The sequence below is a fragment of the Sorex araneus genome, chromosome 5, assembly GCF_027595985.1.
Source record: "Sorex araneus isolate mSorAra2 chromosome 5, mSorAra2.pri, whole genome shotgun sequence".
NCBI lineage: Eukaryota > Metazoa > Chordata > Mammalia > Eulipotyphla > Soricidae > Sorex > Sorex araneus.
In genome coordinates, this window is record NC_073306.1 from 5,635,721 (window position 1) to 5,657,793 (window position 22,073).

Below are 22,073 nucleotides of genomic sequence, written 5' to 3' on the forward strand. Positions count from 1 at the left end.
GAAGCACTTGCCTTGCACATGGCTGACCCGGACTTGATCCCTGGCACCCGTCTGGTCCCTCTGAGCCTACCAAGAGTGATCTCTGAGTGCAGAGCCAGGAAGAAGCCCAGGGCACAGCTGGCTTCCCTCCCTCCAAAAAGAAATAAGATTGTTGGTACTAAGGACAATCTAAACTGGCTTTTAGGATCCTCTGCAAACATAAACTTCTGTTCCTTCCTGTCTGACAGGAGCTTCTCAGCCAGGCAGCTCGGATCCTGGGCTCAGTCGACTTCCTCGGCAACCCCATGGGGCTTTTGAATGATGTTTCTGAAGGGGTGACTGGACTGATCAAGTACGGGAACGTCGGAGGCCTCATCAGAAATGTTACCCATGGAGTGTCCAACTCTGCGGCCAAGGTAAGGAAAGAGAAGTGGTGTCCCGGTGTCCTCAGCCTCACGAGTGCCCTGCACCGCCATGATGACACTGCATAGCTTGGGGGGTCCTTCCTTGCCCGTGAGCCTTGCCTTCCCTTCACCTCGGAGACCTTCGGCTGGTCTGTGGAGCGCAAGCACTGTGGAAAACCCCCCTCCTCTTCTGCAGGACTGCTGCCTTCGTTGATTCTGCTCATCCCTTCCCTGGAGCACTTTGGTCCCCTCACCCCCGCACGTCATCTTTCATGATTTCAAAACAGACTTGAAAAAATCTGTTGTTGTTGTTTTTTAATTATTTATCAAGACACTGATTTACAAAGTTGTTCATAGTAGAGTTGTTTCAGGCATATGCAGTGTTGCAACACCATTCCCACCACTAGAGTCCCCTTCCCTCCACCAGTGTCCCCAGGTTCCCTTCCACCCCTAGCTTGCTCCCTCCCAGCATTGTTAGAAATCAGTTTCATTAAAATCTGCTGTTGCCCTCTATGTAGGGAATACAATCAAACGGAAATGGCGCCTTCATGGGGGAGATGCACCCTTTCCTGTCCACAGGCTCCAGCGGCAGCCTCGGGAGACAGAGTCTGGGGTCTCCTGGGCCCTGCTGCCTCTTTGGCTTTGCTGTTGCTGGCCTCGTACAGAGGGTGGCTGATTGTCCACTGTCCGTTTTTTGGCAGGAGCTGGTGTTGTGTATGAAGCAGGAAAAGAGGCAGGTAGGGAAGGGTGGTTGCTCTTTGGTGATGACTTGAAAGGCCGCCTCAACCTCTGTCCACCTGGCCTGTGTGTCTTCTGCAGAGGGAGCCTGGTTTGAGCAGGCCCTGTGTGCTCTGCTCTTGATTGGGGTGCAGGTAGACACACGGGTGCCCAGTTCCTGTAAGAAAGTGCAGCTGAGTAACAAATCCTAACTAGAGTGTGAACGCTGGGAATTGATCCTCTTTTCCAAAGGGTGGTTCTGGAAATGAGAGGTATTCTTCCAGTGGATCCACTTCTCCGTGCACAGTGACTCGGGAACAGACTAAAAGCGTATTGCTCTTGAGATAGACGCCAAGAAATGAAACTGCTGGATCATAATGGGAACTCAATTCCTATTTCTTTGCTTCAGTTTTCTTGGCCAATAGTATGAAGATGCCTCTAGATTCAGTGTCATGAAGTGTTCTGCCTATGTTTTTCTTGAGGTAATTTATGGATTTAGGTCTCATATCAAGGTCTTTAATACATTTTGAATTCATTTTGAGTATGGTATGAGATAGGGTCTAAGCTCATTTAAAAAAATATGTGACTGACCAGGTTTTTTGCTACCATTTGTTGAAGAGACTTTTGTCTGAGGGACTTTTGAATTGTAAGCTAAGTAATTATTTTTCTTATATTCTGCTCAGTCTGGACTGAAAGTTTATGATATATGTTAAATTTAATCTGATAGCTCGAAATGTGGAGGCCTTTCTTACATACCATTCTAATCAATTAAGATTTCAATCATTATTTATGAACCCCTATATCATAAACTGTTTACCAGAGATACGGACACTTTAAAGCCTTCAAACTTGAATTTATAAAGTAAAAAACACTTCTTAAAATGTTTAAAATAAATAAATAAATAAATAAAATAAAAGCATATTGCTTGGCTCGTGGTTCAGCGTAGGCCAGAGAGACCAGCTAAGTGAGGGTTTGGTAACAGCCTCTGAGTCGAAATCTGAATGAGTGCTCCAATTTCTGCTTAGAATCATTTCATCCTATGCTTGGACTTTTCCCCCAACGGCCATGGAAAACATTTCAAAGTGGTACGGCTTCCTCCCTTCTGCCTACCAACCCCCACATAAGCCGACACATATGGATATCTCATTGAGTTTCTTTAAATTCTAGATAATATAGGAAAGTCTCCTTGGTTTTATGATTTGTTTTGTGCCCTTAGGTTTAACTTTACAATTAAATGTTTTTGGATTTATAGCACATTTATAATGCACAGAGGTTATAGCGCACGGAGTGCCAGCACTGAGGGTTCAAGTGCTTGTCCTGCACACTGCCAGTCCTAGTTCCCTTTGCAGCATCGTATATAGCCCCCTGAACCCTGGCGGAGTGATCCCTTAGCACAGTCTAGGAGTAAGTCCTGAGCACAGCCAGGGTGCACCTGATTGTCCCCAGCACCCCTTCACCAAGCTGGATGAGTTGGATGAATATTGTCAGGACTAAGCCCTAGGCCCCTTAAGCACTGCTTGTGAGCTCCCCCATCCCGCCCCCCATTTTTATGTTGGGGCCACACCCAGCAGTGTTCAGAGCTTACTCCTGGCTCTGTGCTCAGGGATCCCTCCTGGTGAGGTTCAGGGGACCACATGGGATGTTGGGAATCAATTTCAGGTCAACCGCATGCAAGACCAGTACCTTACCTGCTGTCCTCACCCTCTGGGGTGGGGGGCAGGGGGTCCTTCTTCTCCTGCATTCTTTTTTTTTTTTTATTTAATTTTATTTTATTAGTGAATCACCATGAGACAAAGTTATAGACTTACAGGTTTTCATGCTTACGTTTCAGTCATACAATGATCAAGTGCCCATCCCTCCACCAGTGCCCATTTTCCACCACCAATGGTCCCAGCAACCTTCCCACCACCCCCACCCTGTCCCCTTCACCCCACCCTGCCTCCGTGGCAGGGCATTCCCCTTTGCTCACTTTCTCTTTTTGGGTGTTGTGGTTTGCTACAGAGGTATTTAGTAGGCATCATGTTCGGTCTATAGTCTATTTTCAGCCCGTATCTCCCATCCCTAGTGGGCCCGCCTAGCACCCTTTGCCTGGTGATCCCTTCTCTATCAGAGCTGCTTCTTCACCTAGCGTGTGAGGTCAGCTTCCAAGCTGTGGAGTACTCCTCCTGATACTTATCTCTACTATTCTTGGGTGTTAGTCTCCCATTCTGTTACTTTATATTCCACAAATGAGTGCAATCTTTCTATGTCTGTCCCTCTCTTTCTGACTCATTTGACTTAACATGATACTTTCCATGTTGATCAACCTATATGCAAATTTCATGACTTCATCTTTTCTAACAGCTGCATAGTATTCCATTGTGTAGATGTACCAAAGTTTCTTTAACCAGTCATCTGTTCTCGGGCACTCGTTTTTTTTCCAGATTCTGGCTATTGTGAACAGTGCTGCAGTGAACATATAGGTGCAGATGTCACTTTTACTATACTTTTTTGCATCTCTGGGATATATTCCCAGAAGTGATATATTGCTGGGTCAAATGGGAGCTCAATTTCTAATTTTTTGCGAATCGTCCATACTGTTTTCCAAAAGGGCTGAACCAGTCAGCATTCCCACCAGCTTTGAAGGAGAGTCCCTTTCTCCGCACATCTGCGCCAACACCGATCACTTTTGTTCTTTTGGATGTGGGCCAGTCTCTGTGGTGTGAGATGATATCTCATTGTTGTTTTGATCTGCATCTCCCTGATGATTAGTGATGAGGAGCATTTTTTCATGTGTCTTTTAGCCATTCGGATTTCTTCCTTGAGAAAGTATCTGTTCATTTCATCGCCCCATTTTCTGATGGGGTTGGATGTTTTCTTCTTGTGAAGTTTAGCCAGTGCCTTGTAATTCCTTGATATCAACCCCTTATCCGATGGGTATTGGGTGAATATCCTTTCCCATTCTGTAGACTTTCTTTGTATTCTGGTCGTTGTATCTTTTGAGGTACAGAAGCTTCTCAGTTTAATATAGTCCCATTTGTTTATCTCTGTTTCCGCTTGCCTGGTCAGTGGCGAATCCTCTTAGAAGATAACCTGTAGCTTCAGTGTCGTGGAGGGTTTTGCCGACGTCTTCAATGTACCTTATGCATTCTGGTCTAATGTTGAGGTCTTTTATCCATTTTGATCTGACTTTTGTGCATGGTGTTAGGTATAAGTCTGAGCCCTTTTTTTTGCACGTAGCTGTCCAGTGTTGCCAGCACCATTTGTTAAAGAGGCTTTCTTTGCTCCACTTTACATTTCTTGTTCCCTTATCAAAGATTAGATGATCATATATTTGAAGTTTTGTGTAAGGGTATTCTAACCTGTTCCATTGGTCTATTGCTCTGCCTTTGTTCCAGTACCATGCAGTTTTAATTATTAATGCTTTGTAGTAGAGCTTGAGGTTGGGGAAGATGATGCCCCCCATCTTCCTTTTACCCAAAATTCCTGCATTCTTTTGCCTTTAGTAAGCCAGTTAGGCATGACAGATGCTTCTGGGAGGAGTTGGTGGGTCATTGATTTTGATTGTACGAATCCTGATTGTGTTACCAAGAAGGCTCACAGAGATCTAAAGTGAGAGAGCGAAGGAGCTTCAAATGAGCCCTTCTTGGCACCGGCAGCTCCCAGGCGCTGCTTGTCAACTAGGACCCACTAAGGTCTCTGGGACTCTGAGTGTCCAAGTGTCCTTTTTCTTTTTGTGGGTTGAAATTAAACCTTTAATGTTGCTTTGGGGGGAATATTCTGTTTGTTTTTCTTTTTACAAGAGTAGTTTAAGAAAGTGCAAATGACCACAACAATCAACTTTTGGCCCACGGGAAGTGTTTCTTTAAAGAGAGCCTGGTTTCCAGTGGTTGAAGAAGGGGGTCAGGGAAGATGGGGAACAAAGCCCCGGCCAGCCACCCCACTTGGCTGCAAGGACCAAATGCTTGGGTGGAGTGGAGGAGCTCCAGAGACCTCTTTGGATTGTAAATATCATATGTTTTGTGCATTTCCTACATTTATATTGAGTTCACAGAAAGATTGCAAACTCTTACTATAGGGTTCCACACTGAGTGAGGGTGAGAGATGGTTATGGGGGCACCCAAGTTCTGTACCTTTTCTGCCTTAAAATAACCTTTTTCTTCTGTTGATCTTGAGGGTGGATTTTTTGTTAGCTGAAGGATAACAGGTATTGGGAATCCCTAAGAAACAAAGAAAATCAAGTATGAGGAAGTTCAGTGAGATGCTGAGTGGGAATTCATTCCGTCACATACAAGGTGCTCACCCAGTCATATGGGCCCATGGGAATTTTCAACATCAATTCATCAGTTTTTTATTTTAGCTCTGTTCACTTATGGAATTTGCCCCCCCCACACACACACATACACCCCCCCAACACACACACATACACACTTACTACCTGCCTTTTTTGTTTTGTTTTTGGACCATATCAGGCTGGTGGTGCTCAGGGTTACTCTCTCTGCTCAGGGGTCACTCTGGTGGGGTTCTGGGACCATGTGGAGTACATGCAAGGCAAGCGTCCTACCTGATGCACTATCTCCCCAACAACTCCCATTTTATTTTTAACTGTTACTGAGTGTATGTTATTATTAGTCTCAATGAACTATAACAAGGAAATGTTCTGTGCTCCTTATTCCCATTTTCTCAGTGCTTTATTTTAATTTATCAATTCCTGTGAGTCAGATTAGTCTTCCTTCCTTCCTTCCTTCCTTCCTTCCTTCCTTCCTTCCTTCCTTCCTTCCTTCCTTCCTTCCTTCCTTCCTTCCTTCCTTCCTTCCTTCCTTCCTTCCTCTCTTACCCAACCAACCCTCTCCCACCCATCCCCCCAAAAAAATGTAGCTCATGGAGTCCAGTCCTAGGTGATGGAATTTGGGAAGTGGCTACCAAATTGTGACCATCTGTCCTTTGCCTGGATCTTGGTGGTTTTGACTCTGTGTTTATGAATGCAAATATCTAAGTAATTATTCAATTTTCATGGAAATTATTTTTATCATAGTCACTTGTTTATGGAAATTGAAGTTCATGGTTTGTCCTTTACTGCATTAGTTAATTTTACTGTTAACAGTTGCAATTGTATAGTAGAAATAGATCTGCTATTCACTTTTTACTTTTTCTTCTTGTTTATTTCTACCAAGCCCAAAAATTCTAGCCAAATTTTGTAAATAAATTATTATCAAGAAAATATAAATTTTATAAGCCTTTAGTTACAGAATATTTTATTCTGTAGGATTTGTTTGAGATAAATTTTGTTTGTTATGAATTAGGTAAAGACCAGTATTCCATTTGCATTGGATAAAAACCATTTCCCAGTACTTTTCTGTTCTTGGGAAAATCATGGGAACAAGGTTGACAGGTTCTGCTTTGTTGTGGAACACATAAAAATTTATAGCCATTTATTGGATTCCTTCTGTTTGGCAGCCTTGGGATATGCCCTTCACAAACATTCTTGTATGGTTTGTTAGTTGGTTTTTCAGGTAGGAAATGAAAACTTTGAGAAGCGAAATAATTTATTCCAGGTCACACTACTAGAAAGGGCAGGTGTGGACCTGAAACCACATCCACATCATTCAAACTCTTATTTTCTGTCTACATGATGTTTTTCCCTTGGTGTGTCTGAGGCACTGTGAAGAATCAAAAAAATGTCGTTACTGCTAACTTACAATAATTATCATATATATATGTTTATCTGTATATGTATGTACATATACATAATACGTAATAATGTTTTTTTTATTGTGCCAGAGATAAAACCCAGTGCCTCACCTCACCTGCATGCACGCTTGGTGCTGTGCAATTGGGCTTATTCCTTGTACTCACTTTTTAGCTGTCATTCTATCTGCGCTGTCACAAGCAGTCCCTTGAGAAATGGTAGTGGCCATGGTGGTTCTGTGTCCAGTGGGGCACAACCACCTCTTTATCTTGGTGGTTGTAGACTCGGTTCCACTCATGTGTTTGCAACTGAACATTGGTCGTAACATGTACAAGGAGAGAGCAGGTCCGGCAGCATCAGCCCCCTTGTTTGAATTCACAGTGGAGGCCAAGAGAAAAGGTGAATGACTGTAGCCACCTACGGGGCCCACACTTGACCTGTCACTGACGTCTCGATTTTCAGCATCACTTATACTTTTGAGGTTTAAGTAATTGCTGCATTTGCTCTAGACAGGTCTCTTTATACCAAAAAAGAAAAACAAGAAAACAAAGCCCTGCCTAATCTCAGGCTGGACTTTGTAACTCCTAGAACTGTCTGACGATGAAGACAAGCTAAGAAAGAGAGAGAGAGAGAGAGAGAGAGAGAGAGAGAGAGAGAGAGAGAGAGAGAGAGAGAGAGAGAGAGAGAGAGAGAGAGAGAGAGAAAGAGGAGAGAGAAAGAGGAGAGAGAAAGAGAGAGACTCTAGTAGTTGGCTGGAAGAACTAGCTGGAACTTTAGGTTTTTCTTTGTTTTGGAGGCCACTGTGGAACAGTGTCTCCTCCCAAGAGTGCCTTCCACTCTCCCTTGGTGCTCGAGGAAGAGCCCAGATGGGGGCCCAACAGCCATCCAGAGGACACTTTGGGCCTGCCTTGAAATGCCCCAGCCAGCCTCCTCTCACAGGGCCTGGGGGATAGGGACAGCTGCCTTTGAAGGACCAGCAGCTGTCTGTATTGGTTTACAGACGAAGTGCGTATCATAGGCCTAAAGACTAAAAGCACTGTTTATTCAAGCAAAAGTTTTATCTTTGCACAAAAGCAGGCGCCGAGTGCCTGCCTGCATGGACTCTGAAGGGAAAAGGCAGCTTACAACTTGTATCTGTTTTTGTCATTATGTGTGTCTGCTCAGTTTTATAGTTGAGCTGATTATCCCCATAATAGCTTTTCCATGTACCTGTAAGAAAGTTATAGGTGAATGCCTTCTTAGATTCGTGGGACTGTTCGTGTATTTAAGTTGGCACAATCCCTTAGGCCAAATGAAATTCGCTTCAGACAGTGATCTATCTCCTAGAAAATGTCGAGTTTCCTATTTTCAAAAAGACTTTAATCCAAATGAAGTCACCCACGAGATTTTTTTTTTCCTAGCCAAGAGGAGGTACCTTCACACGTATGCAGAGCAATGGCTCCACATCTTGGAAGAAGGGCTTTGCTTTTCTCTTCTTTCCTTCTGATAACCTTGAGTACTGACATGATCCATTGGGTTTGAGTTCTTTTCTGTTTACAGCCCAGTTGTAGGTGCTGGATGATCCCTCCTGACCCACATGAACTTGATGGAATCTCAGCTCGCAGGGAGCCTTAGAGTTGGGTGGGGAAGGGAAGAAGAGGAGGTGGGGGCAGTGAACGAGGCACGAGAATTCTGCGGAAGGTCCACAATTCCCAGCAGTCTCTCCCTCTCCTCCTTAGCAGCTTTGCTCAGGGAGGAGGTTGTCAATGGGGCTGAGTGGTTCCTTCTTGGACCCAAATCAGGCCTCTACCCCCAGGACTGGGTGAAGCAGCGAGACCAGAGATTTCAGGTGTAACACCTCCCAGTAGCAGCTGAGTGACAAGTCCACTGTCTTTGTCTTCTTGGAGCGCCTCATGTCTCCGAGGAGTGTGCTTTTTGCCGTGGTCTCGGCAGTGGGAGAGAGGTTCGGGTGCTGAGATGAAGACAGGAAGTATTTGTATCCCCCAAACAGCCTGGTCTGCCGTGGTGTTAACCTGGGCGGTAAGAGGAGAATCTTCAGACTTGCTCAGTTTGACGGTCTGCCCCGGCGATGGTCAGCGCGCCCTCTCCGGCCCTTCACTTCCACTCACGTCACCATTTGGCCTTTCCCTGAAGAGTTGTAGTGCTCTTTCTTCAGCTGCAAATTTTGTCTTTATTTTTATCCCCTCTCCCATGCCCCTTTCCCTTTATTGCTGCTGTGGCTGTGGTTATTGCTGTGGTAGGGTGTCACACACATCCCTGGTGAGGTGACAGTGAATGGTAATCACACTTTTTGTCATGGTGCTTCCCGGGGGTGGCACCTGGGCTTCGGGGCGGCCATTTTAGTTGAGACACATAGGTACTTGTAGTACTTGCTGGGCTCTCTGTGGTGCTCCCTCGTGTGCCTGCCATAGCTCCTTTCTGTGGCACTTGGCTGAGCTGTGGCCAGAAGCTGCTTTTGGTTCTGGGGATCACAGCACAACTGCCAGTATCAGTGCTTGTTGCACTGGAACACCAGGGATTTGAACTCATGACCACAAGCTTGCAAGGTTGGCACACAGTGCCCTGATGCTGTATCCCCGGGTCTTAATTGTGACTGTTTTAACTAAAACCTGTTTTGGGAACTATCTGAAAGACAAATTTTAATTCTTGGTGGTAAACATTGAAAAAATTGCCTGTTCAGAAGGAATATTGTGGGTTCTTTTTTTCTGATTTCATTTACTTCTTCTCCTGTAATGACCTCAATCAGCCTCCCCATTCTGCAGTGACGCTGAATCAGCGTTTCCTCATGAGGAAGAGGTGGGTCTCTGGCCAGCGCTGTCCTTCCCCATCAGAAAGGGGCATGGCACGTGTTGTTGTCATTTCTGGAGCTGTTCCCGAATGCTGGGAATGAGGGACCACCGCCATCCACCATCAGTTTTTGACTCAATTCCACACCTGCATGTTCAGGAAGGAGAAAATCTCCATCACCAGGGAGCACAGGGACGCTCTCAGCCTGGCCAGTGATTCCAGTGTGAGCTAAAGTCAGGAGTGAGTGTTGGTCAGCACGAGTTTTAGGGGAAAAGTGTGTCTGGGGCACTGAGTATGCATTTTCCCTGTCAGCTGGTATGATCTTTTCCCGAACCCAAACCTTGGTAGGGGCTAAACCAAAAGCATAGGGAAGCATTTATCCCAGAGTGAGAGTCAGTTTTCTCTTTGTTCCCAGCTTGCTTTTCTCTGTTGGACCTTGGGATTTTCCGTCTGTGATTCCAGGGCTTTCTGAATTACTCTCTGCTCTCTCTGAGTCCTTCATCTGGTATAAAAGGATTAGAATGGGGGAAAGGATTTAAATGGGAGAAAACTCGTTTGTGTTTTCCCTATACAAAAGCATCTGACTCTCTCACACATCTGATGTGCTTCATCCAGGTTTTATTCAGACTCAGTGACATGGGGTTTGTAGGGTGGAGCGAGGCCTTTCTTCGTGCTTTGCCCCGGGGAGCAGACCTGGGTTTCGGGTGGCTTTCAAGTGCTTTCAAGGGATATGGGATTGTAATTTCCCTAAGCCATTTCCTGAACTCCCCACTACTTTTAAGTATTTCTGAGTAACTAAGATGTCATTTAAAATAATACTTGGTTTTCAGGACTGAGTACACAAAATTAGGGAGCTCTTGCTTTCCAGAAAACGAACTCATTCCCTCCACTCATCCCCTTCCCTCCCCTTCATCTCTGGTGCAGCTTTGCAGGGGTGTTTTCCTCGGGCTCTGCTGACAGGGGGGTGTTCTGATGCTCCATGATGCCATTGCTCACTCGGAGCCAGTGACGAAGATGGTGGACAGTGTGTTGTTTCTGAGAGGGATGCATTTGGCTCTATTGATCTGCTCTAGGATTTGCTTCTTGGAGAGGAGAAATAAGCTGCAGATCCTTTTGGGGTCTTGCTGTTTTCTTCCTTTGCTGTGATGTTCTTTGGGAGCTCAGAGAGAAATAGTGTGATGTGATCAGTTCTTTGGACAGGATCAGTAGCGGGAGGCTTGTGTCGTGGCATTACATTAAATCAGTTCTGCAATACTGTGGCAAGGGGAAATCCTCCCTAAGAAGGAGCATGGAACAAAAGGAGCTTCCAAGAAGGGGTGAGAACCTGCCTTTCTCTGGCCTGACACTTCCAGGGGAGTACAGGCACTGAGTAAAGGCGTGCAGGCTTCCACACTTAGCTCCAACAAGCCAACAGGAAGGGCACTTTCTCTTCTTCTTTCCTACAAAATCAGTAGGGGCGGCTCCCAGTGCAACTTCTGGAACAAGGAACTTCCCTAGAGTGGAGATGAGCTCAAAAGTGAAGAGTCAAATTGGGGAAGTCTTGTGACAAGGAAGGGAAGGGACAGACAGATGGCCACCTTGGTCCTCCTCGCCTGTGGCTCTGTTAGTGCTGCCTGGCCCCTGACCCTTCTCTTGCCTCTCCTCTTTGGGATCTTGTTTTTCTCACATGACTCCACATCTTAGGATCTGACCATGTGCCCTCCGTGCATCGCCACGCCACTTCTGATGTGAATCCTTTGACAGTGACACATTTCCCCCTGGATTATAATCACTTGGGCACGGGTCCCAAATATCTGCTGGTGCTTATCTCTGTCAGTTTGGGGCTGGGTGCTATGGCTGGTTGGTAGGAATAAGACTTGGATTTTACTTTTGAGCGACGTGGTACTAACAGTCGTCATGCAGAGGGTAATTATTGTACCTGGGCCCCAGGGAAACTCCTTGCAATCCAAGGAGGGAGCCCGTTTCCTCTCAGTAATGAATTACAATCCAAGGGAAGAAGGGCCGTTTCTGTAGCTGGGGGTGAAGGCTGCTCTGGACAAAGCATGTGACGAAGTTGTTCACTCGTTGCACCTCGTGTCGATTCACAACCCATGGATGGCAAAAGATCTGGCCTGTCACCATGCTCCGCCTGTATCCACTGTAGCTGTGCTTGCGGTAAGAGAAACCACAGTGGTCCAGGCTCTGTCTGCAGGCCTCTTTCCCCAGGCTAGCGTTTCCCCATGAATAGTGACTACTAAGCACTATGCCTGCTGGGTTGTTTTTATCTCTGTGTTTGCTGTTTCCCCCTTCCCTTCCCTTCCCTTTGTTGTTGTAGTGACAGACCTCACACACTTGGCCACAGTGCGTGTTGGGTCCTGTACTCATTTTGTGGTGCTCACACATACTTGGTTATGTGTGCCACATGCTGTTGTGGCATAACAGTAGTGCCTCTAGCACAGTACTTGGCATGTAGTGACAGCCCTCGTGTCCTCATGCCTGTAAGGTGGCACTGGACCGTTCCTGGGTCCATATTATACTTTTTTCTTAACATGAAGCAAGTAGAACCTTTGAAAATGTTTATTACTTTCCTGCCTAACATTGATTAACTGCTTGCTAACCAAAATAATATTTTATGTTAAAAGTTCAGATTGGAAAAGGCATTTGACTTTCTGAATTGTGTTTCCTCTCTCTCCTCCCTGCGTCACTGAGTCTAGGCCGCTGACCTGGGCAGGAGGAGTCTGGGGTGGGATCTGACCCTGGCCCAAGGAGCAGAAAGTCTTGGAAGGCTGTTACAGAGGAAAAGCAGGCAGAGGAACCCCTTCCCTCTAAATATAATGAATTGAAATAATGTTTATGGCGGGGCTGGAGAGATAGTATAGCAGGTAAGGCCTTGCGTGTGGCCAACCCAGGTTTGATCCCTGGCATCCCATATTGTCCCCGAGTACGACCAGGAGTGATTCCTGAGTGCAAAGCCAGGAGTAAACCTAGAGCTCCACTGGATATGCCCTCCCCCCCAAAAAAATTATGGGAAATAACTGCTTTATTAGAGGAAAATGTTTCAGTTAGTATTTCCTGTAAGTTACTGAACTTACATAACAACACATTGGTTTGGAAGCAGTACTTTTCAGTATTTTCACTGAAATGAAAATTAAGCAGAACATGCTTCCCCAAACATCCCTTTGTTTCAGCTTTGTTGCCTTTGTAAGCTTCAAAGTAAGATATTGTAGCCAGCAGGATCATTTTCTCTTTATTGTTAACTTGAAAATTGGCAAGGATGATGTCAAAGTTAGTTATAAAAGAAGAATGTCTAATAGCTCCTTGTAGTTTTATAGAAATTTAATCTTTGTAGCACACGCTTTTTATTTGATCTTTACAGACTTATTCATTAAGGAGTGCAAGTTCTAATCCCATCTGACAGGAGGGGAAATTGAGCCACAGCAAAGGAACTGACTCTTACAGAGCCAGTAAGGAATTTGAAGAAGGTGAGGGCCTCGAGACCTTTCAACCCAGCTCCTTCCCACAGTCCCCAGAGACACTCTAGAGAGCTCCTTCCCCACAGGAATGAAGGCACTTTCACATCAGCGACATCTTCAGAGCATCTCTGGGCCAGCAGGCTGGATGTCATATGCCGTAGTCTGCTCTCTCTCTCTCTCTCTCTCTCTCTCTCTCTCTCTCTCTCTCTCTCTCTCTCTCTCTCTTCCTTCCTGTCTCTCTTCCTCTCTCTCTCTCTCTCTCTCTCTCTCTCTCTCTCTCTCTTCTCTTTCTCTCCTTTCCCCCCTCCCCGCTTTTGGTGAGGATTATGCAGTTGAATTCACATCTGGCTGTGCTCAGGGCTCATTCCTGATGTGACTCCGGGGATGGGATCAGGGCTCACCATGTGCCAGGCCTTCCAGCCCCACCTTGTCTCTTTCGTGATGGGTAATTCAGACACACCAGTGAAATACTGTCAGACTCACCCGGTCAGGGTTGGTCCCAGGGGTCGGTTCCAGGCCTCACAGCTCCACCCCCAGCTGTTCGATAGAGCCATCTTCTCAGAGGAGACCCAGAGACAGCTGTGATGTCCAGTCCAGCTCCCCAAAGAGGGCCTTCCTTTCTGGGCATCCATGGATGATTGCGTGAATGACGGCCAGTTCCATCACTTAGTCCCGCCGTCCCGCAGTCAGAGGGGTGCAAAGCATCGTGGCAGAGCAGAAGTGCTGTCACCTTGTGTCCGGAAACACAGCCCGCCTGCCTGATTCGTGTCTGCAGATTAAGTGGGTCAGATTGCTAGGGCTCAGTTGTTTAAAAATCACTTGGCAAGATAAATTGAGGCGTCTTGATGAGTACATTCTGTGGTAAGAGAAAAGGCTCTGAACTAAAGCCCGAGGAGTTTGTCACTATTTCAGAAGATCAAGCATGTGGGCCAGAGAGACAGTACAGCGGTTCCGTCTCTTGCCTTGTAGGCGACCAACAGTGCTTCCCTCCCCGGCGCCCCGTCTGGTGCCCTGAGCACTACCAAGACTGACCCCTGAGCGCAGAGCCAGGAGTAAGCCCTGAGGACTGGCATATGTGGCACCAAAACAGACAAACAGAAACAAACATCATAGTGATCAGTGTCTAGCTTCAGGGTTTTTTAAAAATGGAATTCTCAGAGAAGCCTCCTGTTAGCAGTATTTTGACAGCAAATCTCCCATCTGTCTTTCTGTTGATACCATCTTGCCATCTTCCTCAGAGAGCTCTGGACCCCCAGACCGCCCCTCCTCTGTCCAGCCATATAGGACCAGGCCAGCCCCGATCCCTCAGCACAGTCTGCAACACGTTCATCGAAGCCCAGGAGGCAGCACTGGGCGAGAGCCCGAAGCCGTCCCCCCCATCCCCCCTGAGCCTCCCGCATCCGGATGGCAGGGCGAGGGCCCGGGAGAGCTGCAGGGCGGGGCGCTCCTCCCTGTCCTTCGAGAAGGGACCAGCAGCGCTGGGCTGGACGCAGATGTTGGGTGCCCTTCCTCAGCGCCCTGTGTCTGTGTCGCTCTTCACACTGGGCTGAGCCCTTGGAGGAAGAGGGACTCACACTGCTCTGGCACGTGTGTTTAAGCCGGGTGTGCCCTGTGCGTGGTTAGCTGGGCCCGTCTGCTGTGGGGCAGCCAGTTCACCTGTGCACAGCGGGAGCCCCAGAGCCTTTGAAGCCACAGCCCACGGAGAGTGGCCCATGCAGTGTTACATCCACACACCCCACCACCACCACCACCAAAAAAATAGGGAAGGACCTCGTACTTAGGCATGACATAGAATGTAACTTGGGAGATAAAATAGAAATAAAACTGATAGACACAGTGTTGTATTGCTGCCAAAATGGACGTAACCTTCCTTATTGGGTAGAATGAGTTTAAAAAGTTTCTCCAACTGCCCCCAGGTTTATCTGCAAGTGGTTGACCACAACTGTTACTGTCAGGTTTCGTTTCCAGCTTGGACAAGGCTGTTTGCCCCTCTGTGAGCTCCACTCACCCGCCGCTGGCCAGCCAGCCAGAAGACCCTTGGTTCTGAGAACATTGGATCTGAACTTGCGCCTTTTCTGAGTCTTCCTTCCTCCAGGAAGGAGCTACTGGGCTGCCCCCGCCTGCTGTACCCGGTTGAGGAGCTTTGCAGAGGGCTGGGGAGGTCACGTGCCCTCGCTTGGGGTGTGGTGGGGACCTTTGTTCTGGGTGCACCCTAAGAGCCCTGCGGCCCCAGTGGCGTCTGAGGCCCGGCTCTCTCCTCATCGGGGTGAAGACCCCCACTTTCCATCTCACCATCCTCCTTGGGCTTCCTTCAGGCCCAAGTTCCGGCCGCAGAGCTTGGGCTTGTGGGAGCAAGATCTCAAAGAGTTAATGCTCTTGCCTTTTCGGAAAGTTATCTGTTCGGAGTGTTAGTTGTTTAATAAAGCGCGCCTGCCCTCCCGGTGAACCCGCCAGTGACTCTGCAGCTGGGGTCACTCCAAGTTCACGCGGTGGACTTTTGACTGCCTTCTGTGTCTGTGAAAACAGTCGGCAGCTCCTGCGGGGATCATTCATTCAGGCCTGTAACACAAAACTCTTGCCAATGGGCACCTGCTGGGGTGGCTTCCCAGGAGGGCCAAGAGGGAAGATACCAGAGTCCTCAGGCATCTGTGGAGATAAGCTCCGCAGGGGCCCGCTGGGAGCCCCTGGCCCCTGGGCTCAGGCCCCAGCGGCCAGCAGGCCAGTGTCAGGATGGATTAGGGGGCCTGGGCCGGGTAGGATGTGAGCTAAAGACCTTTGACAAAGAAGGCTGGAGGGGGCGAGAGAGAAGAGAGGAGTGAGAGGGAAGGGAAGAGAGAGAAGGGGAGAGATGAAGGGGGAGGGAAGGGGATTTTGGCACCCCTTCCCCCAAATCCTCAATTTCCAGCACTTTCCTTGTTACTTTCTTCTCTGTCCCTTTAAACAGAGAAATCAGAAAGAATCTGAGCAGTGGGTAGTTTCAGCGTTACCTGCTGTTGCTCATGGGATGTGCTTTCAAGTTTTGCTGCCAGGCAGGGTGCTGGTGTGGCAGGGGGCTGAGGGCTGAGCTTGTTGCCACTAGAACATGCCAGGTGCTGGCTCTGTCCTGTCCCTCGGCGAAGTGCTGAATTTCCCTGCTCTCTTTTGCCCATGGCCCCCGCCCCCGCTCCATCCCACCTAACAGTCAACTTATTTATAGGCCTCAGGATCTTTGAAGTCTCTGCTGTTTTCTTAATCTCCCTAATAATGACACATTTCTTGAAAACAGTTTTGTTCAGACACAAAACCAGGCTTTTCTCCTATCGTTTCTGATACATTGCACATAAGCCCGACTGTGTGGAAAGGAACATCGAGACTTATCAGGTTGTACATGCTCACAAGGCTAGGAAATTCCAATCAGAGCCTCCCAGCTTGTTTCCTTCATCCCGCCATGTCAGGGAGTTGGCTTTGTCCAGTTCTGATAAGGGCTAGCAACAATGTTAATGTTGTATTTCCCTGCCTTTTGTCTTCCACACTCTGTTCTCAGAGCCTGGCCGGGCCCCTGTCCCTGCAGTTTGTGAAATAGGTGGTTCCAGCGTTAGGCCTTGTAGAAGGATGGGGTTTTCCCATCATGTTTTCCGTGTTTCTTTATTGCTCTGTATATCGGGGGCACAGGGCGCGGGCGCTGGAGGGGGCTTGCCTTCAAGCTTAACCTCTGCAGTTGAAGGGACTTGCGTTCAAGGCTTTATCTGTGTGGGCAGCTGACGGGACTGTTGCAAGTCTGCACACACATTGGCTACTTTGTCTTCACAGGCATCGCCAAGGTGTTGGCCCCTGCTCACTTGTGAGGACACCGAGACTCATGTACCATGTCACTAGCTTGTGAAGGAGTCTCAGTGCTGCAGGCACACCCTTGTCAGCTTCATCCGTGGGCCCCTCTCAGGAACCCGTGTGCAGGAATCTGGAGTGTAGAGAATCTGAGTCACTTCCGACCTCTCCGGGCGTGCCCTCTGGTATAGAACTTGCTCTTTTGTAGCTGTTCTGCCAGCCATGCCAGGCCCATGGCTGAGGGACAGGGAGCATTCTAACTCTGGTCAGGACTCCTGGCAAAGTCATTTTAGCTTTTTTTCTGAGCTCCGTGCACACCGCTGTGTGTAGAATTACATGCAGTGCACTAGCAAGCAGCCGTGTTTAATGTGTCTGGATAGTAAGTTCACAGCTGCCCACGGGTAACCCAAAATGCCCAGCTCTGTGTGAGCCACTGGTGAAACTAACATGGTGAGCACCCAGTTCTTTACTTCAGTGTCCCTGTCCAGTAGGGAGAAGGTCCTGCTGCAAAATCAGAAGCACCCCAGGTGTTAAGTCTGGAGTCTGTGTGCTTCCAGCAGAGGCTCTGAAGGGGGCGCTGTCCTGTTTCTCCTGGTGAGGAAGACCCGCGCCTGTTCCACATCCCCAAGATGAGGAAGATGCTTGCCTTGTTGACAGGAAGTGTGTTTGGGGCGGGGGAACAGGAGGGGCTCAGGGACGTGGAGCAGGAGTCCTTGGGGAGGAGGTACCCACGCTTTAGGTGGCAAGTCCTGGGGACAAGGATTTTATGTCACTCAGTTCCAGAGCCTTTCGTGGAAAGATAAGTCTGTGATTTTACATCCCTCTAGCTTCCCTTCTCCCCTAAGCTAGTGGAAGTGACTTTCTCGGGGAAGAAACCCAACTGGGTTTTGTTTTTTGGTTTTGTTTTCAAGCCTCGCATTATTGTCAGCATCCCATTATTCATCTGCACACGTGAAATGTCAACTTTCTGCAGAGAGTTTTCAGCTGTATGGGTACAGTAATCACACCTTTTCAGATCGGAGCTCAAACCGCCCCTTGACCTGCCACCAGAAAAAGCAACCCTAACTTGTGTGCAAGTGATTTGAGCTAAAAATCAAATCCTGGCCTGTTCACGGCATGAAAGTTGTCCATCAGCCATACGGGCCTTTCTCACCGCAGTGACCTCCCCCATTTGACTATGTCTTGGGCTGCCTCTGGCATGCAGCCTCAGCCTCTGAGCTCCAGCTAGACTTCACAGGAAATTCACATTCCCCAAGCTCAGAACTAGCAAGCTCGGGCTCGGAAAGAAGGACAGGCCTTTAGGTTTCAGAGAATCTGCGGGACTGGACGGTAGGGGAGGGGCAGTGGGGCTTCCCTCCTCAGCATTGTCCTTCTGTCTAATTTGGACTCTTCCCAGGCAAGGTTTGCCATTCAGCCCGAAGCCATGCTTAGAAAATTAACTGACTGAGCTTGTTTGATCAGTTCATCAACTGTTCACCCTGTTCTTTTTCCTTTTTTTCCCCACCTCATTCTCTTTAATGCCTGGGGTTGGTAATTGACTCAGGTTTATAAACACTCAGTGGGCTTGTAAGGCCAATAGGGCTACTTCTCCGTGGTTTCAGGAAGGCTTCACTCAGGTCCTCAGTCGTCATCTGATTGAATGGGATTCTGTTCTTCATCTTCTCCAGTTCCTTCTGGTACTCCTCCTCCATCCTGGCCTTGGAGAGTGCCAGAAACTCAGCCCAGCTTTTTCACGTCTTTTTCTCCAGCATCCACCCACACAATAAATTTATCCTCTGGCACAGGAACCTTCAGGGCATTGAAGTTCTTCTGAGAGTCATTGACCAGGCCGGCCTTCTCCACGTTGGCCTTGCAGTAAGCCCAGTTGGGGAGAGTGTCCAGCCTGGAGGAGAGGGTCTCACTTCCAGGATTGCAGGGAGTTAGCACTGGCCTTCTTGTTTCAGGGGATGATTGCCCCCCCAAAGCTATCGAGTCGATGGTTTTCAGAGCAAGTTTTCACCCACCCATCTCAAGACCCTTCACCAGCCCTGGTGGCCCAGAGTCCACCGCAGAACTAACGGGAATGGATCTCACTCTTTTCTTTCTTTTCTTTTTTTTTTTTTTTTTTTTTTTTTGTCTTTTGGGTCCACACCCTGTGGTTCTCAGGGCTTCTCTGGCTCTGCTCAAGGATCACTCCTGGCAGGGCTCACCAGACTGCATGAGATACTGGGAATCAAATCTGGGTGAGCTGCCTGCCAGGCGAGCACCCTCCCCCTGTACTAACACTCTAGACCCTCACCCTTTCCTTTAGCCAAAGCTAAACTAGAGGAAGGAGCACATCTTTGTGTGGGGTGGTTTGGGGTCATAACTGGGTGGCGCTCAGGGCTTACCCAGGGCCAGCGCCTCCTCCCTGTGCTCTCTGGCCCCGAGGAATATGTTCTGTCCTTGCCCCGCACCTTAGCCTTTGCAGATTGCTGCTTGTGCCCTAGATCAGGGGCCTGAGTCACTTTTCCAGGAGCTGGGAACTTGTGCATACCATGGAAATGTACATATTGCAGTGTGCTGTTTTCTTTAAAACTGCCCTGTGTTCTTACCGCAGGGTTTGTTGCCCTTTTCCACTCAGTGGGGCAGCTTGGTCCTGCCTCCAGCACTCACGGGCAGTGAGGGTTGGCCTCTCCCCGCTCCTCCCTGGCAGACGACAGTGGGGAACAAGAGGTGCTCCATTTTCCATGAGGGTTACCCCCGACCACCACAGAGACCACTGCTGAATAGATTCTCATTTGTCCTTTCTCTTTATAGGTATTTGTAGCTCTGTTTTTTTTTCTTTCTCACTTTTCTTGGGGGCCAGGTATGCTTTCAAGGGGTGCTCAGAAGTCCTGGGGTCCCCACCTGGCAGTTCTGGGCTGGAGGATGTGGTGCTGCTCAGGCCCTGTGGTACTGGGGGAGTAGCCAGACCACATCTAGAGGTGCTGGGGAGGCCCCAGGGATGCACCTGGCAATGCTCAGGGAACCGTGGGGGTGTGGGGATCAAACCAGGGTCAGCTGCATGCAGGGCCTGTGCCTTAACCCCCGTGCTCCCTTTTGGGCCCCAAGGCATGCTTTTAATGAAGTTAATTTTATTTTTAAACTGGTTTGTGGCTGAGGATATGACTCAGTAGTAGAGCACGTGTCTCATGTGTGAGGTCCTGGGGTTGATCCCTGGCACCCAAAGCAAACAAAATAGTTTGCCTGTGTTGAACTTGCATCCAGAATCATACAGCACATATCCGCGCTTTGCCTGTTGTGAAAGATTTACTCAGTGTTATATTTTGTTGTCCGTGTTGACCGTTGCTGTGTGTTTCTGTAGCTCATTCATTTTCACTATGCCGTTTCCTGCTGTATGAGTGTCATCATCTTTCTCTCTCGCTTTCTCAGGCCTTTGGGCTGTGCCAGTGTTTCCCTGTTCAGAATGTTGCTACACATGTGCTTGCGTGTTTCTGGAGCACTTACCAAGAGTCTCCCTGACAGACTGACGAGCGGAGTTCCCGGGTCTCAGGTGTTTTTCTGAGACCATCTGTGTTTGCCCTTGTTGTTGTCAAGGTCGTTCTTAGTTTTCGGGTCTAGACTGGCGCATCCCTCCCCACCCTTTGCTGGTCATCCCATCATTGCCGGGCCCCCTGACAGTAGTCTGTTGCTTTGCTGAAGGTGCTGGGTCGTCTTTGGTTTGGTTACCTCTCAGAGTCACTCTCTGTTTGTAGTTTTCATATTTCACAGCAGTCATGTCCTGCTGTTCCTGATGTGTGGAATATTTTGAATTGGTGGTTTGATGTCTTTCGCTGGGCAGTTTTGGAAAATTCTTGGCCTAAGTCACTTCCAATAATGTTCTTGTGCCTTGATCTCTTTTCTGACGAGGACTCCAGTTGCATGGAAGGTGGGCTTGGTAAAAATCGTGTTCCTGATGGCTTATGTTCTCATCGGTATCTTTACCTCCTTGTTTTTCTGCCTATTTTGATGTCGCTGTTTCCTGTTAACTTATTTTTCCAGTTCACTAATCCTCTTTGGGGCTCTAGCCTGCTCTTTCATCCTTTTCTGAAAATCTTAATTTCAGTTCTCTGGTAAAATTGTTTTGCTTTCATAAGTTTTAAAAGTAATTATTATCATACTATTTTAAACCCTGATGTCTGGCAACCCTGATGTCTGGCTCATAGAGAGTGAGTGACCATCTCAGGGTTTTTTTTCTTAGTTTTTAGTTATTTTGTTTGACATATTTGGTAACTTTCAGTGAACTTCTTGAGTGCTGCACATTGTGTAAGAAAAAATTTAAGAGGTTCTGTATAATGCTATTTTTCTTCAAAGAGGGTTTATATTTCTTCTTGCTTTCTGCCAGTGTGCAGTGTGCACTCTTCCCCCCTGCCCCACACACACATTGTGTCTTCACTAGTTTTCTGAGTTTTTCATTGGTCATAAGAATTTCCCAGTGGGACGTGCGTTTCGGCAAGGGTGAGAGCCTAATGCCGGTAGGGAAGAGCCTTAAGGAAGAATTCCTTTTCTTGTGGATGGGCTGTCGAAGGAGATTAAAAGGGTGGTAGAGACTAGTGATACCAGAACAGAAGCCTTTAATGAAACTTAGTGCTATGGGATCATTTCTGTTTAGACAAGAAAATGGGTGGGTCTCTTTGATAAATAAGGGTTAATTAACTCTCTCTTAAATAGCAAGTACATTGAACCAGAGCTCTTATTTTCCTGTCTTCTAGTAATTGAAGGTTTTCTCTTGAATGTAATACAGGCCATCAGAAAGGGCTCATTGCGTCATCTTTAGAAAGGGCGACTGGGTCATGTTTTCTTCCTCATTCCAGGACCTGTTTTTTAGGTCTGAAATCTGTTGACCTGGGAATGTCTAATTCAGCAGGCTTTTAAAACACCAGATCTGCAGGAAGTAGGTGGGCGTGAACTCTGAGTGTCCGTTCCCAGGTCCCCATTTGTGGACTGAAAGATAGCAGAGGTCAGACTGCCTGCCGAAGGGCTGCCAAGGAATGCAGGAGCCATTCCAGCATTTGAGAGTTTTCTGAGGAGCTATAGAGAAGAAACAAACTGCAGTTTTATTCTAGTCCGTCCCAAGAGCAAAACATTTGAGTTCCTTTTAAAGTCCAACCCTCTTAGCTTTTCATTCGAACCTGGGACCAGCCATGTCTTCAGAGAAAGAAGGCTGGACTTGGGGCCTAAGTGAGAGTAATGTGGGTAGGACACTTGCCTTGCATGCAGCCTACCTGGGTTCGATCCCCGGCATCCCCTTGCGTCTCCCAA

The 22,073-nt window shown here is 47.8% G+C and overlaps 1 protein-coding gene and 1 pseudogene across 3 annotated transcripts in view; one reads left to right on the forward strand and one right to left on the reverse strand.

Moving 5' to 3' along the window:
* Positions 1-22,073, forward strand: part of VPS13D (vacuolar protein sorting 13 homolog D) — a 265,713-nt gene that overhangs the window by 184,699 nt on the left and 58,941 nt on the right. For all 3 annotated transcript variants that reach the window (XM_055137626.1, XM_055137627.1, XM_055137628.1), the window contains one exon: positions 228-395. In XM_055137626.1, coding sequence (XP_054993601.1) covers positions 228-395 — 168 coding nt within the window. The remainder of the gene's footprint in view (positions 1-227; positions 396-22,073) is intronic.
* LOC129404815 (ATP synthase subunit d, mitochondrial-like) lies at positions 18,357-18,818 on the reverse strand (annotated as a pseudogene).